Source organism: Sturnira hondurensis, unplaced genomic scaffold, assembly GCF_014824575.4.
Source record: "Sturnira hondurensis isolate 20B ecotype Veracruz unplaced genomic scaffold, ASM1482457v3 Scaffold0004068, whole genome shotgun sequence".
Classification (NCBI taxonomy): domain Eukaryota; kingdom Metazoa; phylum Chordata; class Mammalia; order Chiroptera; family Phyllostomidae; genus Sturnira; species Sturnira hondurensis.
The window spans coordinates 4,225,327-4,241,024 of NW_028076699.1; the positions used below are offsets into that span (position 1 = coordinate 4,225,327).

Below are 15,698 nucleotides of genomic sequence, written 5' to 3' on the forward strand. Positions count from 1 at the left end.
ACGTGACCCAGGTTGGGCTAATCAGAGTCCCTCCCAGAGTTTTCTAACCAGGTGCAGGGACAGCAAATGCAAATGATTTTTCTATCTGCTGAAACGGCTATTAGTGGCAGTCTCCGTTAGGATTAGGCTTAGCCTTCATCAAAGACCTGAAAACAGTACCTTAAACTGGAGGGCAGTTTACCCTGTGAGGGCGCTCAAGTATCGCATCAGTGCCCACCCCCCTCCCCTCCCCCTCCCCTACTGGGTTCCTGCCACATCCCACTGCAAGCCCCGGCCACTCTCTACCTGACCTGAAGCACCGGGCAGCTGATGCCCCCAGGAACAGCCTTCAGCTGATGGGGACTGGACATTAGAGAACAGCCCAGCCTCATGGGGGCAGGAGGAGCGGGGAGACCGGATCATTCTGAGACAAATTCCACATCCTCCCTGAGGTCCCACTGGAACAGAAGCTGGTTGCCCCCAGCAGTCACCTGCTTGTTCATTGTCACACCCTGTGTGCATCCCTGCCCTTCCCTCTTTCGTTTCCTCCCTCCTCTACCTGCATTTCCTGGGATCAGCTCCCAAACTGCTGGCTCTACACTCCTTGATTTGGGGCCTGCTTCTGGAGGACCCCAGCTTCAGACCTTCAATCCTTGAAGTCCTTCCTTATCCCAAGAGGAGGACTTTGCCACCTCGATGCTCCTTTGACACTTTATTGTACCTCTAATACGAGACATCATGGTTGATCTTGTTGCATTCATGAACTATGAGGAAAGAGTGAAGATGGGGAATATGTAAAATTGAGTCACTTCACCAAGCTGCTAAAACTGTTAACATTATGAAGGTTAGTGCATGAGGGAGTTATCCCATTCTCGTTCTAACTGGCCCGGGAACTTAAACTTTTTGGACTTTCCAGGCCTGTGTTGATGCCTGGGTATAAATCTGGTCATACAGCAGACTTCCAGATAAACCTCTGATTACTCCTTGAAGGACTCAGGTACCCAAACCATCTGACATCCATTCTCCAGACCCCTGACATCTGACTGATAGCCATCCTGGACCAACCCAGGGTTAAGAATGCAGGACGGATAATTCCCAAGGATGTTCTTTTCACTACAAGAACTCTTAACCTTAATTTCTTCTTCAAAACACTTCTGGGGGTTTGCCTGTGTTCATAGTGTGAAAAGTCGAAGACCCTTGAGTAAGTCTTTGTCATTTATTTCTAGCAAAGCTTCAGACTCTTTAGATCTTTTGGCAAGTAAAAACCAGAAAGGAATATGCATTTATTGAGTACCAGCTGTGCACCAGGCACTGTACTGGGTGTCTTGTGCTCATTTGTTTATTTATCCACTAGTTAATTTATTCAATAAATATTTATCGAACATTTACAATGTGACAGACAGTAATCTAGGCTAGGGGTTGGTAAACTATGACCCATAGGCCAAATTCAGCCTGCCACTTTCACTGTTTTTGTGAATAAAGTTTTATTGGAACACAGTAGTGTTAATTTGTTCACATACTTCTATGACAGCTTTTGGGCTATAACAGAGTTGAGTAGTTGTGACCGAAAAGTGTGTCCTGAAAGGCATAAGATATTGACTGGCTGGCCCTTTATAGAAAAAGTCTGGTGCCCTTGGTCTGGGCACTGGGGGTGCTGCAGTGAACAAAACAAAAGTTCTACCCTCCTGGGTAGACCTTACATCCTACTGGGGCTAGGGGAGAAGTAACACAAATAAACCAAACACCAAGTGAGATATTTAGTATGTTGAATGGTGATAAATGCTGTGGAGAAAAATAAGGCAGGTAAGGAGTATCAGGAATGTTGTGGGGGGCAGGTAGTAGTGGGGATTTCTGTGAACAAATGGGTGTCAGGAAGCCCTGACTGTGAAGTTGACATTAGAGCACAGACACGATGCAGGTGAAGGAGTGAGCCACGTGGACAGGGCAGGAAAGAGCCACCGGATAGAGGAAGGGCAGATGCAAGAGCCATTCTGGAGTACTGACAAAGTTAATCTTATACTGAGCACCAGATACCAGCATCCTTCAAGTGCTTTACATACATAATCTCATTTAATTACTTAAAAGTCATCTTCCCATTGTATACTTAATCTTACAAAAGAATGATCTGAATATATTTCCAATATTTATACAGAACTTTCAGTTTGCAAAGTTTTGTAATGTTTGCTTGCTCATCACAGCATTTCAAGGAGGTTACTGACCTCTTTATACAGTGAAAGACGAGAAAGGTCAAGTTCCTTGCTATGAGGAAGCGCTGGAGTTGGAAAGCAAACCTAGGCCTGTCTGGGTCCAAAGGCCTTACCCCTCTCTCCAAGCCACCCGCTTTGGAAGGCACTAATGCCATCTTGTTAACCCACACCTCACCCAAATACTGCACCTTGAAGAGAAAAGGCAAAGGCATGTTGAAAGGAACTCGCTGTCCATCATCCTTCCAAACGAAGTGCACAGATAAGCTGAAGTCCCACCCGGAACCCAGGCATTTGACCACTTCCTTGATCGCCGGGTATCTGCACTCTGCCCCAGATGACTTCTGGCTGTGCCTAGTGCTCCACAGAGCTAACCCAAAGTAGGTGCTCAGAAAGGAGCCCTGGCTGATGTAGTTCAGTGGATTGAGCGTGGGCCTGAGAACCAGAGGATCAAGGTTCGATTCCCAGTCAGGGCACATGTCTGGGTTGCAGGCCTGTTCCCTACAGGCCAACTCCCAGTAGGGGACGCACAAAAGGCAACCATACATTGATGTTTCTCTCCCTCTCCTTCCCCTCTAAAGATAAATAAATGAATAAAACCTTTAAAAAAAAAAGGAGTTGTTGCCCACCGGATTAACCACAGCTGAGGTTTTGTTGGGTTGCATTTTTAGCAGTTTGCTCTTAAGATTTGAGGGAATTCACTAGAAAGCCATTAATTCAGCAAAAAAGGTGTTGAGATTTACTGTGGGGGTGAACAAGAACTTTTGGGATATCCTGCATGACCTACTGTGTGCAAAGCACTGTGCTGAGCCCTTCACGTGGGCCAACCCCTTGCATCTGCATCACAACTCCAAGGGGAAGAAGTCACTGCTGTTTTACGGGTGAGGCATCTGAGCCTCAGGGAGGCGGAGTATCTTCCCCACAGGCACGTGGTAAGTGGCGGCAAAGCAAGGATTTCACCCAGTCCTGCTTGCCCCATCGAATACGTACAGTCAGCTGTCACACTCCTCAGAGAGTGAATGGCCAGAGGCAAACTCAGACAGAAATTCTGAGGAGAGTGGCATCCTTGCACCTGAGGACTTCAAGAAAGGCTTACCAAAGAGGGTGCCTTGAGCTGGGCTCTAAAGATCAGGCCTTCAGACAGAGGGGACCCACCCAGATAGACCATTTGGGTGATGGTTCCCACAATTTTGTTTATGGGCCCACATGTTTGATACAAGTAAGTTGCCACTGGAGGTTGTGAGCACAGAGATCAGACTCAGAGGTTACCCTTTTCTCCCCCTTTGACTAGTGGTGTTGACCACAGACGAGCTAGCCAGCCTTTCCCAGCCGTGGTTGCCTCTCCAGGAGGTTACGAACGGCTTGATGTCAGCAAGTTCACCATTAACTCTGCCTTCACCTGTTTGTTTTGGCACACACTCGGAGCCCCTCTCTGAGCCAGGCATGGGCTCTCAGTGCAGGAATGACTCAGGATGTCCTCAAAGGAGTCCGACCTGAGGGAGAGACAAACCACCCATTCATTTGTTGATTGATATATTAAAACAACAAACAAAAAGACAAAAACAAAAACCACCTTTTGCTAATCGCCCATCTGGGCCAGGCTCCATGTTCAAGGTACAGAACAGAGTGAAACCCATACCTGCCTCAGGGGCTCCCAGTCTGGCCAGGGGCCAAGAGAAACCATTAAGTGCATGGTGTGTCCCCAGAGCTGGGGGACACAACTGTTGTAGGAAGTTGTAGGGTCTTTTTCTTCTGTTTAGTTTTATGTGACAATAAATCATTTTTCTGTCGTGTTTTTTTCTTTTTTCCTAGTTTAGGGCACTTGTGGAGTCTTCGCCATGAATAAATGCTGTAAATCACGGCACTCAGTAAATGACTGACCAACCGATTGACTGACGTGTCACACAGTAAGTTGCTAGCAGTGATAGGGGTCCATTCTGGGTCCCCACCACCCTGGATGTCCTCAGTGGGGAGCAAATTTACTAGACCACAGCTGGCTTGAGCAGGCTGTGCAGCTCTAGGCTGTAAAGCCTCCTGCAAACTTGAAGGAAAATGCAGCAGTTCTCAGCCTGCCTCCCAAGGGGGTCGTGAGCATTAATTAGTTACCATTGGTAAAGTGCTCGGAAGGTGTGGGGTGTGTAAACACAGCGAGTCATTAGACCTCTCCACACCACTATGCTCTACAGCCTGGGAACTGCTAATTGAGAAATAATTAACACCTCGGGGTGCAGAGGATGGATGCTGGCTTTTCTAAGGATTGGAAGGGATGTAATAATGTGCATGGGAAGCAGGGAGAACTATAAGGCTACTTGGGATCCCAAAATATGCCAAAGATTATTCATCTCCCGCCTACAAGGAGGAAGCATGGGGGAATACTGCCTCGGTAAAACCTCAGAGACTGCGCTCCTCGGGGAAAGCCTTGACCACAAATCTGAGCTGCAGAGGCCGAGTCACACTCTTAGATCAAAACAGCTCAGGTCCAGCCCAGCACTTAGACTCCTGGCTTGGTTGGACAGATAGCAGTTGTGTGGTCCACCCAAGCTGTATTTTCCTCAACTGTAAGACTGAGATGATAACACTTACCCACCATTCCCCCCTCCCCCACACAGTTGCTTAGTGCCTTTTCTTGAGGCCAGCAGATCCAAACCCAGCTGCATACTAGGGTCACCTGAAGGACTATAAGGTACTGATGCCCAGCTCCACCCAGATCAATGCCCAGCATCTCAGGGCTGAGCCTGGGTGGGTACTGTGATTCCAATGCAGTCAAGGCCAAGAACCACTGCTTTGGCCTATGTGTCAGGAGCAGTGGGAAAAGAAGACATAAACCCTACCACACTCCATGCTTCCCCCACACCTGCTTATCATTTCCTGATTCCCTGCCCATGAGTGTCCTGGCCCGCCACCTGGACATTCTACTCCACTCCCACTGCCATTCTTGTCCTTGTAAACCCCGTTCACCCTTCAGACTAGATTCCAAGCTCACCTCCTCAGTGAAGCTCTCCTTCTCGGCACCCCCTCAGGAGGTTTCCCAGCTCCCATTACACCACTGATCACGCCTGTTGCTCCTGGCGGATCCAGGATGAGCTGAGAGGTTCTTGGAGCCGCTAACAGAATCACCAGTGTATTGCATTGGGTCTGGTACATTTTAGCACTCAATAAACTGTAGCTGTTATTGCTTAGATAGAGTTACATGATATGTATCTCTCACCTCACTACATTTGCACTTGTGCCAGGGTCTGGAACATTCTTCCCCCAGGTATCTGCAAAGCTCTCTCATCTCCTGCAGGTCTTCGCTAAAATGTGACCTTCTCAATGAGGCTTTTTTGATCGTCCTATTTTAAATTGCAAGCACACGACCTCCAACCTGTGCCCTTCCCTAATTAATTTTTCTCCATAGTATTTTAACAGCACGTGACTGATGGATCCTGTCTTCATATACAATTTTGATAATTTGTACACCATGGACTTTTTGTATTAATTTTTAAATTAATTGTATTAAAATACCACTTCTCTTGATTGCTGAGTTCCTTGGCAACCCCTCCTAAGTTTCACTGTATTTGTTTATCGACTAGAATGTAAGCTGCATTGAATACAGGGGACTTTGTTTGGTTTTGTTCACCACCCCCAGCTTCTACAACAGTGGCTGCTGGTACATGGTACTGCCCCCAAAATATTTTATGAATGAAAGTTTGACTTAATATCTTAAAGGCTGCCTTCTTCCAATTGTTTAAAATGTTTAATTTATTTAAATTGAAAGCTTGTGAAATAATGGGGTAGATGTGAACCGACACCGTCCACTGTCGTCATGGTTACACTACAGCCAGCGGTGAGAACCGCTGAGGATCCTCTTTTATACAAAGAGGATGGGGCGGGTCCTGGCGGTGGGAGGAAACAGAAACCAGAATAAAGACTTTGACCATAGAGTTACGCCTCCATAAATCCTAGAGGGCACTTCCGGGATTTACTCATCGCCGCCCTGGCCAATCTTCGATCTTGGGAAGAGTCGAGTTCTCGCTCTTTGGCTGAGCTTCCGGAAAACCTCTCACAAATATACAAGTTGAGTGGGGCTAGTCCCCCAAACCGGCTTCTGATTGGCTACAGAGGCGGGAGGTGGAACTTGGAAGGGCACGCCCCTCCCACTTCTAGCTGCCTGCGCAGGCGTGCTGGCCCGGCGGTCTTAATCAGTGTCTTCGGCTGGCCAGCAATTGGTGAGCGTGGGTGCCAGTGAAGAGTGGAGCTGGCGGTGGGGAATGGAGGGGCGGGCGAAGGAGTGAAGAGAGGGCACTGGGCGCGGACACCTAGGATCCTGGTGTCCGTTTTCCCACGTGCATCCCGTCTTTGGGTTGGGACGGAGTCACAATCATACAGAGTTTTGGATAATACTTGTCTCCTGGTCTCAGTTTCCTCCGTGGAAAGTTGAGGCCAGGACTGCCTCCCTACCTCAGGTGGTTGCGTGTCACGGTGTTCCTAGAAACGTCAGCCCTGGAAAGACCCTCGGGGATCCGATCTTCCCATTTACCTAAGAGAAAACAGGTCCGGAGAGTGTAGTCGTTTGACCATGTCACCAGCCAGTGACAGCCAGTAGGCTTTTGCAGTGGTTCTCCCAGTGTGGTCCCTGGACCAGCAGCATCAGCATCACCTGGGAACTTGCTAGAAATACAGATTCTCTTCCTACACCCCAGACCTATTAAATCAGAAAATGTGGGCGTGAGGCCCCACTGTCAGTGTTTTAACAAGCCCTCCAGGTGATTCTGATGTTCACTTAAGTTTCAGAACCACTGGTCTAGTTAACCTAAGGCTGAGGCAGTAAGGGTCAGAAAGGAAGGGGTGGACTTGAGAGAAATCTTGCAGATAGACTCATTTGCTTTAGGAGGAGCCAAGGGTGAAGGCATTTCTGGCTTGGGCCACTGGCCTGAGGTGGAACCTCAAGTGGAGTCAGGTGTGAACCACATGTTCCTCGCTTCTAGGAGCCTTACTCCATGCAGTCACACTAGGACTCTGTAGCATTGCCTCCCATCCTTTCTCAGGGTGTAGACCACACAGAAAATGATAATGTCTGTACAGTGTGCAGGGGCAAGGGATGGTGCTGCCTGAGGCTGGAGAGAACCAACTGGAGGACCTGAGGCTGAAAGCTGGAGGTAACCACGTGAGAATTCCAGCTTCCCAGTGCTGAGAGGGATCGGTAACCCTGCAGGGGAGCTTTGCTCCACAAGATACGCTGAAAATCAGAGGGGCTCACTAAATTTGACAATGTAAATTAAGAACCTTGGAAGTTTGGTCCCTTTGACTCGGTAATTTCATTCCTGAAATTCCTCTTCCAAATATAAAACAAAATTAAAATTTTCTGTTTGTTGTATATTTTTTATAAAAGAGAAAACCAACAACTCTCTGGTAGTAGGAGAATCATTCTTGATGTAGTCAATCAATGAAATGTACTGTCATCAGAAATGTGTGACTATTTGGTAAAATCGTAGAGAAACCTACATGCTCATCCATCAGTTGATGTCTAGTGAGCCCTTGCTGCATGCTGAGTGAAGAGCAAGTTAGATGTGGTCTTTGCCTGCACAGAGCAGAGCGCCCGGGGGAAGACTATACTGCTCACTCACTGAGCAGACTAGTGATGCCTCAGTACTTATCGTTAATTCGTCCTGACAAGTGGCAAGCAAGCAGTGATTGATGAAGCATTTTCTCCTGCGGGGTGGCATTGTGACTCATCCGAGTTCTAGCAAGTGCAATGAATGGCGAGCAAGCACGGAGTGCAGAAACATTTTTTCCTGTCAAAATGCGACGGGTACCATGTTTGGCAAGTTCTGAAGCGACAACTATTGAGGTACCCCGTAACTCCAAAGAGTGACTGGTGTTTGGTACCGGTGAGTGGGCTGCTGCAGAAGCTGGTCTTTGGAATGCAGGGAGTGGTACAAGGCAGGTGTGCGAGAGGACAGGATGGTACTCCTGAGGCCTGGAGGATGGGTAGGTGTTGGTATGCAAGGGGGGGCAGTGTGTTTAAAGTGAGCATGGTGCAGCGGGAACATGGAGAGGGTGATGTTGAGAGGCGGCCAGAGGAGCAGCAGCCAGCTCACATGGGGCCGTGGCGCCACGCAGGTCTGAAGCTCAGACCCAATTCTAAGGGTATCAGGAAGCCATTGGAGGACTTTGAGCAAGAAAAACTGTTAGGTATTTTGAAAGTGTCCCCTATGGCTGCAGCGTGGAGAGTGTATTAGAGAAGGAGGGGGTGGAAGCTGGGAGCCCAGTGAGGAGGCCGTTGCACTAAGCAGGTGAGATGATGGTGGCCTGGACCTGGGCGGAGGCCGCGGAGGTGGAGAGAGGGAACAGCAGGTGAAGAAGAAGGAATGGCAGGGCCCAGAGGGTTGGTGTATGTGGGACATGGGGGATGGAGTGGATGGAACCCAGGTTTCTGGTTTGGGTACATGGTGGCTTGTGGTGCTATTCAGAGGGATAGGCAGCACTGGAGGCAAGTAGGTTTGGAGGAAAGGTGCTGAGTTCGAAGTGCAGTGTGTTCTCCAGGAGGCATTTGGATGAGGACTTCTGAAGCTCAAGAGACATACAGGAGGCAGAAATGTTGACTTGGAGCCACTAGCATGCGGCCTGACCATGTGTATGTGGGAGGGCAGAGCACAAGCCATCCGACATTTAAGAAGGGTGGGCAAGGGACAGGGCTGACAAACAGGTAAGGGATCACCAGCCGTGGTTGTCTTTGAACTGAGGGATTATAGTTGCTTTCCTTTTCTTTTTTATTTATTTTCCCCACTAGTTTTCTATAATAATAATAACAGCAAACATTGATTGAACTCACAGAATGTGCCATGTACTGTTCTAATAACTTTTCATAACTCCTCTAAATTCCCTATCTGTAAGGTAGGCACTACATTATTACCATTTTACAGATAATGAAACTGAGCACAGAGGGTTAAGTCACGTTCCCAGGCTACACGGGGAGCTGTCAGCAGGAAGTGCCCCCCCCGCCCCCCAGCACGCAGGCTACCCGGTGTCAGTGCCTGTGCATTGCCGCCCGTTCATGTCTCCACAGTGTACAGTTACATTTCTGTAAGTGGGAAAATGGTGGGGTTTTTTCACATGGCAGTAAGAAAAGTAGTGCTTGGACCTGCAAAGATATTAGAAATGAAAGAATTTGCATCTGCAGAATTGGTGGCTATCTTAGAAGTTTGGTGGAGGCCACACTGAGCTGGCCATTTCACGGTGTCAGTCTGAGTTAATGCTTATTTCTGTACAACTCGTTTTTCTCCAGGCACAAGTGCTTCCCTGTGCCGGGTGTCATGGAAGGGCTGCTGACGAGATGCAGAGCACTGCCCGCCCTGGCCACCTGCATCCACCAGCTCTCTGGGTACATTCCCCACAGGTTTCACTATGCCCCAGGGAGAGGGAAGCGCTTGGTGCTGTCCCACATGTTCCAGCCCCAGAACCTTCGGGAAGACCAGGTGCTCTCGCTGGAGGGCAGATCTGGTGACTTGACCTGTAAGAGCCAGCGGCTAATGCTGCAGGTGGGCCTGATCCACCCAGCAAGCTCTGGTTGTTACCACCTCCTGCCTTACACCGTTCGTGCCATGGAGAAGCTGGTGAGGGTGATAGACCAGGAGATGCAGGCCATCGGTGGGCAGAAGGTCAACATGCCCAGCCTCAGCCCAGCAGAGCTCTGGAGAGCCACCAACCGATGGGACTTGATGGGCAAGGAGCTTCTAAGACTTAGAGACAGACACGGCAAGGAATACTGCCTAGGACCAACTCACGAGGAAGCCATTACAGCCCTGGTTGCCTCCCACAAGACACTGTCCTACAAGCAGCTCCCGTTCCTGCTGTACCAGGTGACAAGGAAGTTTCGGGATGAGCCTAGGCCCCGCTTTGGTCTTCTCCGTGGCCGAGAGTTTTACATGAAGGACATGTATACCTTTGACGCCTCCCCAGAGGCTGCCCGAGAGACCTACAGCCTGGTATGTGACGCCTACAGCAGCCTGTTTGACAGGCTGGGGCTGCAGTGTGTGAAGGTCCAGGCAGACGTGGGCAGCATCGGGGGCACGATGTCTCACGAGTTCCAGCTGCCAGTGGCTATTGGAGAGGACCGGTTTGCAGTCTGTCCTCGCTGCGGCTTCTCAGCCAACGTGGAGACACTGGACTCGTCTCAAATGAACTGCCCTGCTTGCCAGGGACCACTGACCGATACCAAAGGCATCGAGGTGGGGCACACGTTTTACCTGGGCACCAAGTACTCCTCCATTTTCAATGCCCAGTTCATTAACGTCCATGGCAAACCTGCTTTGGCTGAAATGGGGTGTTACGGGTTGGGTGTGACACGAATCTTGGCTGCTGCCATTGAAGTTCTCTCGACAGAAGACTGCATCCGCTGGCCTGGCCTCCTGGCTCCTTACCAAGTCTGCCTCCTCCCCCCAAAGAAGGGCAGTAAAGAGGAGGCAGCCACGGAGCTCATGGGGCACCTGTACGACCACATCACAGAGGCGGTGCCGCGGCTTCGTGGGGAGGTCCTGCTAGACGACAGGACCCATCTGACCATTGGAAACAGACTGAAAGACGCCAACAAGTTTGGCTACCCCTTTGTGATCATTGCTGGCAAAAGGGCCCTGGAGGACCCTGCCCATTTTGAGGTTTGGTGCCAGAACACCAGCGAGGTGGTCTTCCTCACCAAAGAAGCAGTCGTGGCATTACTGAGCCAAGTGCAGGTCGTCTGAGTGCCCCCCGCCCACCCTGCCCACAGTGCGGCCGTGGGGTTCGTTCAGATGCCACCTTTCCTGAGCTCCTTTCTGGGGCCGGTCCCTCCGGAAACGGGGCTCATGGAAGGTGAGCGCATGTCAGGGAAACCGATTTTTATCTCGTCATTTACTCACACTGTTTGTATTTAAAGTCATTCACTTGGTCCCCTCTCTGGACTGAGCGTGCTGCCACGTACCATTTTTTTATATCTCACCGTGGAAGCCTCAGTCAGGAGGCAAGGAGGAGCAGACTTCCCGCCGTGTCCCTGAGGCAGTCACCTCCCTTGTCTCAGCTGAGTTTCCCTGATGCGGGGCTGGAGTGGCTGACGGCCCAGGGCCTTGCGGCTCCACGGTCTGACTACAGGCCATGCTGCACATGGCCCTCCACCACTCGAACATGTCCTCTTCCCCACTGGGGCCTCAGTTTCCCCATCCGCAACAACAGCAAAAATGACCTAGATCTGTGAAGTCCTTAACGGCTGTCTGTCACTGGCTGGTTCCACAAGAGGTTCGTGATAGACACACCTGGGTCCTCTGATGCTCTGTAGCCAAAGCTACACAGAAAGTTCATGTGAGGAGCTGACGGCCCGACGGATCTGGCTCTGGGGAGGTGGCTGTGCGCTGAGGTGGTGCTGTGTCAGCTGACAAAGGCAGACTGTTGGGCGGAGCCTCGCACGCTCATCTGAAACATGGCAACATCTGCCATCTTCATATTGTAGTGGTTACTTGTCTTGAGAACGTTTTTCTACCGCTTCTACTCTCCATTCCAAAAGGGCAAAAAATGGGTGTCTGGAAAGCTGTTTTAAACTGTTGATTTCCACACGTACCAGGGGTAGCAGGCTTTGAGTGCCACACTGACCTTGCCCTCGGTGCAGAGTCGAAATCTAGAGCCATGGCAGGGGTGAATATTAAGGTCTCTACCTGAACTGTGTGGAAAACTAGGAGCAGACTTGAGCCACTCCTGCAGTGCCACCTGCTTCTGTTGCTCCCACTCACCATATTAGGGTCTCATCCAAATCCAACAAGGGCAAGCTCAAAGCCACCATCCCCTAAAAAGGCTCCTGACAGCTCCTGGAACTGATTTTCCGTCTGGCTGCCCCACACTCTCCTGTTGAGCCCAGATGGCATTCTTTCTTTTTTTTTTTTAAGATTTTATTTATTTATCTTTAGAGGGGAAGGGAAGGAGAGAAATATCAATGTATGGTTGCCTCTTGTGAGTCCCCTACTGGGAACTGGCCTGCAACCCAGGCATGTGCCCTGACTGGGAATAGAACAGCGATTGTGTGGTTCACAGGCCCGTGCTCAATCCACTGAGCTACACCAGCCAGGGCACATTTTTTCTTGTTCGGGGCCACTCAGCTCCTTGTCTGGTGGGCCAGCTTCTGGAAGTTGATGGTCAGCTTCCCAGGGCCAGGGTCCTAGACAGATTCCAAATGCACCACAGTTCTTGTCTTGGCCAGCTGCTCCACCTGCCACAAGCTTCCCAGCAGCTTATTGCTAGAGTAACCCCGCCCCAAACACACCACTAGGTTTCCTAATTACTGCACATGCCAACCCCTGATGACTCCCAGCCCTACCAACGGGGCTCAGGCCCAGCATTCAGGCCAGATGTGGATTCTGACAGCAAACCTAGAGAGGCCGGATCATGAGGCACAGCAGCTTACCCTCGGCTGTACACTGGAACCACCTGGGTCCCACCCAGAGCGAGGTTCTGTTTATGGACGGGGTGTGGCCAGGTGTCGAAGCTCCTGGATGATTCTAGTATGCAAAGTCCACTGAGACTGCCTGGTGTGCAGTAGCTGCCTTCCCTGAGCCTACTTTGTAGTTGAGCGTTTCTTTTGGGTAGTTTAGGTTGTACATTATCGGACTGATGTGAGCTCTCTGCTTCTAGTGGTCTAGTCATTTATTGGTTGGGGGCTTGCCATGTGTCACTGCTGTGAGACCCCTTTATACACAGTTTTCAGATCTTGGAAATGTGTGGGGGAGGTGCTCTTACTCTCAACTGACTGACAAGCAAAGCTGAAGTTTAAGCAACTTACTCGAGGATGCACAGCTCCTAAGTATCAGAGCTAGAATCCAAGTATTGACCCAAACCTTTGCCCTCCCCACCACACTGCATGGCCTCTGCCTGCACAAAAGTGATTTCAGAAAATAAAACAGGCCCCGGCTGGAGTGGCTCAGTGGACTGAGTGCCGGCCTGTGAACCAAAGGGACACTGGTTTGATTCCCAGTCAGGGCACATGCCTGGGTTGCAGGCCAGGCCTCCAGGAGGGGGCATGTAAGAGGCAACCACACATTGATGTTTCTCTTTCTCCCTCCCCCTCTCTCTCAAAAAAAAAAAAAACCTTGTAAAAAATAAAACAATGAAGCCCTGGCTGGTGTAGCTCAGTGGATTGAGCGCGGGCCTGCGACTCAGACGATCGCGGTTCGATTCTCAGTCAGGGCACATGCCTGGGTTGCAGGCCAGTTCCCCGCAGGCCAGTTCTCAGCAGGGGACGCACGAAAGGCAACCACACATTGTTGNAGTGGATTGGGCGCAGGCCTGCGACTCAGACGATCGCGGTTCGATTCTCAGTCAGGGCACATGCCTGGGTTGCAGGCCAGTTCCCCGCAGGCCAGTTCTCAGCAGGGGACGCACGAAAGGCAACCACACATTGTTGTTTCTCTCCCTCTCTCCTTCCCTTCCCCTCTAAAGATAAATAAATAAAATCTTTTTAAAAAATAAAAAATAAAACAATGATTTATGTCTATCTAATCAAATTTGCCTAAAATAGGTGAGAAAGTAGAATTCATGCAAATGGGTGCATATATATTTAAATGTGTGCTCTATAATCATATATATGGAAGGCTAACACTTTAAAAAAACAGTTAACTTTTAAGTTGCAAATGCACGAATTACAGAATGATTTGAGGGTGATACAGAACATGGAACTTCAGAGCAGGAGGAGTGCTTGGGGTCTGCCTGTCTGGCCTTCACTGCACAGATGGGAAACAGGCCTGCAGTGGTAACTCACCAGCCACACACCGTCCGACTGGCAAAGGTGTGACGGTAGGCCAGGTACCACATCCCCTAAATTAGGCTGCTTCCAGTTACCGTATCATATTAAGAGAGGGAGGTTTGATCAGCTTTTGAGCCTCAAAAGCCTCGTAAGTATGAAACAGGTACTTTTTAAGACAGACAAACACAGGGAGTACAGTGGTTTGCCTCAAGTCAAGTTGAACTGAAACCGAGGTGTCCTGGTTACTAGGTTATGTCAGTGTTTCCTCTCGTAGCCAGGGGCAGTATCATTTGGTTGAAAGATCAGGAGAGACAGTCCTAGATTCACCTCTAGGACCTTAACAAATTACTTGCCCCTGTGTATCTCAGATTCTTGTCTGTAAGATGCCCTCGTGTTAATGGTCTTGTCTGGAGGCTGGCTGAGCTGGCTTACATGAAAAGCTTAACCCTTGGAATGCTCTCAGGAAACACTTCCCGCATACCTGATGGCTTAGGGAACACCCCCATTGGGGGCTCAGGGCTGCTGTTAACTTTATCTCCAGACTGGGATCTTGTTTTCTCGTGATGCTTTACGTCCTTCCTGGGAATGCCCCAACAAGAACTAAGTAATGTCTGCGGAATGGCTCCGTCTCCTTAGAGGAAAAGATGGAAATATGCACATTATGTATCTTTCTCCTTCCTGAGCTTGCCAGTGTCACCACTTGCCATAAATTGATGAAATGGAAATGCTTGCAAAATAACAGGTGCGAGCTGTATTATCATTGCTTATTCCTTGGGGAGATCTAGAAGCAACTTGCTGGGAAATATTTAGCAGAATTAATACTTGGGGACAAAGGCTGATGCATAACAAAACCATCACATAAATCAAGCTTAGGATGCAAATCAAGGGCTCCATTAATATTCTGTGTTTTAATGGAAGAAACACCTGCTGGGCTATCCATGAAGGAGCTTGCAGAAATCTGTAGAAATTGTCATTTCCTTAACTACCTGTGTGCCAGGCCTCTTCGCAGAGTCCCCACCCCCTATTTCCACACCAAGGCAGCAGAACCCTTTTTAGAATGGATTCTCACACATCTAAGGGCATGGAAAGCTTTGCTTATAGTGAGGAAAAATTTTTCTAATTGTGGATAGCTTTCTATGATGTGGAAAATGGGGAAAAATTATGATGTTATTGAAAACTTAGGGAACATTTTTTTAAAAATCAAGGTTCTTCATTTAATTGAAAATAATGGCTTGTATATTAGTGACCCGGACTAGAGACTCAAGTCACACTTCCTGGCACCTGATAGCCGTGTGACCTTGTGCAAGTATGACCTTCCTCATAGTCCCAGCCCTTCCTGGTCAATAAAATGAGGACAATACTGCCTAGCTCATAGCAGATGCTTGGTAGGGGCAACTGCCCTTGTTAGACATCCCTTTGCACACAGCAGGTGGACGGGTGTGTGCAGGCCAGCACATTCAGCCACCACTTTAGTGCAGGCACGGTGGCCACTCCTGTTAAACCAGCAGCTCTAAAGGCCGCTATGGTGAAAGGGCTTAATTGCCCTTGGCTAATTAAAACTGTGTAGGGCCAAGAGAGTGAGGAGGAGGCACGTACCAGTGAATGCTGACTGAGGACGCTCCCCCTGCAAGGATAGAGCTTGTTGACCAGGCTCACCTAGAAAGCTCATGGCCTGACGGGAACCCCACCGGTAGGGTGTTGGGTGCTGTGGGGTTCAGCTGTGGGCTCTGGTAGGGTTTCTTCAGACTGAATTCTTGTACCCAGGCAGATAAGTT

General features: G+C 49.5%; 1 protein-coding gene across 1 annotated transcript; it reads left to right on the forward strand.

The window, feature by feature from the left end:
* The first annotated feature begins 6,337 nt into the window (after positions 1 to 6,337).
* On the forward strand, positions 6,338 to 11,366 carry PARS2 (prolyl-tRNA synthetase 2, mitochondrial). Its single transcript, XM_037043180.1, has 2 exons — positions 6,338 to 6,391; positions 9,451 to 11,366. The coding sequence occupies exon 2, from the start codon at positions 9,479 to 9,481 to the stop codon at positions 10,901 to 10,903; it is 1,425 nt and encodes a 474-aa protein (XP_036899075.1). The 5' UTR covers positions 6,338 to 6,391; positions 9,451 to 9,478; the 3' UTR covers positions 10,904 to 11,366.
* The last annotated feature ends 4,332 nt before the right edge of the window (positions 11,367 to 15,698 follow it).

What these genes read in the sequence shown, in the direction of transcription:
- PARS2 (XM_037043180.1), top strand. Translation starts at nt 9,479, where the DNA reads ATGGAAGGGCTGCTGACGAGATGCAGAGCACTGCCCGCCCTGGCCACC.